A 3,183-nucleotide genomic window follows, 5' to 3' on the forward strand; every position below is an offset into this window, starting at 1 on the left:
GCGCTGCGCGTTCCCGCTGGACTGGACACGTGTTAGCTGTAGGAAGTATGGTTCCGAAAGTGACTACGGTTCGCCAGTTCAGGCTCAACTCATCGCTTTACGTTAGCGGACCTACAGGTCGGGCCGGGGCTCCACGCTCTTTCTCTCTGCGTAGGACGATGCTGGGAGATAAGGGAATGTGTCGAGGCGGCAAACAACAACACAACTACATTTTGGCTTTTCCCTCCATGAGATGAGCCCAGTGCATTGGACCGATGGATAAAAGTTAGGTTCATCCAATCGGCACCACCCATCTTGCGCAAAAAATTAGGTTCATCCAACTGGCAACACCCATTTTGCCCAACGACTCATCAAAAGGTAGAGCCCAACAATTGGATGGTCAAGATCAATGATCCCTGCATGCTAAAGATTGGCCAACCAATTGAAGCTGAGCATGGCAGGATTCCCATCTAAATTGCATCAGCTTTCTATAAAGAACATAGGCACCCTCCTTAATGGCTAGTTTTTAAGGGCGAGTTCTACTTAGAGTCCGAGGACATGAGAAAAGAAATGCATGAAAAACTTTTCTTAGATTTCACCCCTGAATTTGAGAAAAAAGAAGACGAAAAGAACGTAAAAGAAAATAAAAACAAAACAGAAAGCAAGGTCCAAGAAAACCCGCATACCACATCAATTTGGAAAGCGAGAAGAAATAAACCAAAAACTTTAAAAATAAAAATAGAGGATGACTAAAGAACAGATGAGGGAAATGGTAATACACAACATCCTCATACAAAGATAACAGCATTTTTATATTTATAACAGTATTTCTTACAGTGGATCCGTGAATGTTCTCTCTCTCTCTCTCTCTCTCTCTCTCTCTCTCTCTCTCTCTCTCTCTCTCCAGGCCCAAGAATAAGCTGAGCTTATTGAGTATCTGCACGTGAAGCACCAATAATTTTCATAAGCCAGTGGGTCCAATAGCCAGCCCTTCTCTCTTTGTTCTCATGCCAAATTCCAACACCTAAGAATCTCTCCAATCACCTTTTCTCCTCCTCCTCCTCCTCTTCTTACTTATTTTCTTTTTTCTAACAACCCAACTCACAGTTTTTTGTACTTCTACAATGGCAGAAACTGTAACCCTTCTGTCATTAATGCTCTCTCTTCTTCTTCTTCTTCTTCTCACTAGTAGCAATGCTGTTAATTGTTTTAAAGAGACCAAAGTTTATTACTTGCAGAAGTTTCAGCACAGAGAACAGGGTCATATGCCGAGATATCTTCCCCAGAAATCAAGTAAGTTCAAATTAAGAAAATAGATACAAAATTATCTGGGTTTGATTTGGCTTTATGTTGGGTTCTGTGTTCTGTTAATGATTATCCCTTTATGGGTGTTAACTTTTCTGGAGCTTTTCTTTTTCTATTTTAATATATAATTTCACTGGATGTTTGAAAGGAAAGCCAACTTTTTTAGACACAAAAATCAAAAAGCATTCTGAGAATCTATGTTCTTAAGGCATTTTTTTATTTTTATTTTTTCCGCTTTTGCAATGAAATTCATGTTGATAACGCTTGATTTCAATGCTGAAATGCAAAACCCAACATTCCTTCTTTTTCCCATTTTTTCAATTGCATTTTCAGGAAGGGAGAAGGGTGCAGCAATTCTAGAAATGATACAACGCGATTCCTGCTCAGAACTGATCAAGAACTGGGATGACAAACTTCAGGAACGCTTAATTTCCGACAACATCAGAGTGCAGTCATTGCAATTGCGTGGTAAAAATGGAGTTTATGGCAGAATTGGAGACCTTTTAACTCAAATCCCACTGACTTCAGGCATGAAAGTGGAGACCCTAAATTACATTGTCACAGTAGAATTGAGTGGAAGAAACATGACAGTGATTGTGGACACAGGAAGTGTTCTCACATGGGTTCAATGTGAGCCTTGCAAATACTGTTACGACCAACAAGACCCCCTCTTTAATCCATCTCTATCTCCTTCATACCATTCGATTCTGTGCAATTCATCAGCTTGCGGGTCTCTACAATTCGCCACTGGGAATAATGGAGTTTGTGGAATTGACACACCCAACTGCAACTATCGTGTCAACTACGGTGATGGGTCCTACACACATGGCGAGCTAGGCCTCGAGCAACTCAATCTTGGCAACACAGTTATTGAAGACTTCGTCTTCGGCTGTGGCCAGAGTAACCGTGGGCACTTTGGGGGAGCTGCAGGATTAATGGGTCTAGGCAGGAACCAACTCTCATTGGTTTCTCAAACTACAGCTAAATTTGGAGGAGTTTTCTCCTATTGTTTACCTTCAACAGAAGATAATGCTTCTGGTTCTCTAATTCTAGGTGGTGATCCTTCTATTTACAAGAATTCGACGCCAATTTCTTACACTAAAATGATTTCAAACCCAGAGCTTTCCACATTCTATTTGCTCAACTTAACTGGTGCTAGCATTGGTGGGGTAGCTGTGCAAGCTTCTGGGTTTGTTAATGGTGGAACTCTGATTGATTCTGGAACGGTGATCACGAGGCTCGTTCCATCAGTTTACAGGGCTTTGAGGGATGAGTTTCTTAGACAGTTCACTGGGTACTCTTCAGCTCCGGGTTTTTCGATCTTGGATACATGCTTTAATTTGAGTGGGTATGCAGAAGTGGAGATTCCTACTTTGAAATTGCATTTTGAGGGTGATGTCCAAGTGAATGTCGATGTTTCTGGGGTATTTTATTTTGTTAAGACAGATGCTTCTCAGGTTTGTTTGGCTCTGGCTAGCCTTTCTTCTGAAGATGAAATTGGGATTATTGGAAACTACCAGCAGAAAAATCTGAGGGTTATCTATGACACTAGGGAGTCTAGGTTAGGATTTGGAGAGGAAACTTGCAGTTATAGTTAGATATGTAAGGAAGGAAAATATGGCATCAATATTATATAGATTCGAGTACTGCACTTTTATATATCTACAAGCTGCCAAAGCCAATGTATGTTGACAGTTGAAATCCATAGGCAGACGCACAAAAGTCCTTTAGCCTTCTAAACCATTTTAAGCACCACCTCATAGTTCAGATCCTTTATTAATGATTTTTTATGAGGTGAGGGTGTACACTAAATAAATATGATTTGTATGTCTGTTGATATTTACAGTCTTTGGTATTGTTATTACCTTTTTGATGCAGAAAGGAAGGGTTAAAACTGCA

At 40.5% G+C, this 3,183-nt stretch overlaps 1 protein-coding gene across 1 annotated transcript; it reads left to right on the forward strand.

Moving 5' to 3' along the window:
• The first annotated feature begins 988 nt into the window (after positions 1 to 988).
• On the forward strand, positions 989 to 3,183 carry LOC143878329 (Eukaryotic aspartyl protease family protein). Its single transcript, XM_077380628.1, has 2 exons — positions 989 to 1,272; positions 1,618 to 3,183. The coding sequence occupies exons 1-2, from the start codon at positions 1,104 to 1,106 to the stop codon at positions 2,880 to 2,882; spliced, it is 1,434 nt and encodes a 477-aa protein (XP_077236743.1). The 5' UTR covers positions 989 to 1,103; the 3' UTR covers positions 2,883 to 3,183.

The sequence above is a fragment of the Tasmannia lanceolata genome, unplaced genomic scaffold (assembly GCF_043159265.1).
Source record: "Tasmannia lanceolata isolate RefF3 unplaced genomic scaffold, GAP_Taslan_0.1 ptg000006l, whole genome shotgun sequence".
Taxonomy (NCBI): Eukaryota; Viridiplantae; Streptophyta; class Magnoliopsida; order Canellales; family Winteraceae; genus Tasmannia; species Tasmannia lanceolata.

Bases quoted from the DNA above. Each gene is read 5' to 3' on its own strand.
- LOC143878329 (XM_077380628.1), top strand. From the start codon at position 1,104: ATGGCAGAAACTGTAACCCTTCTGTCATTAATGCTCTCTCTTCTTCTT. The intron at 1,273-1,617 runs GTAAGTTCAAAT...TTGCATTTTCAG, and splicing joins ATATCTTCCCCAGAAATCAA to GAAGGGAGAAGGGTGCAGCA.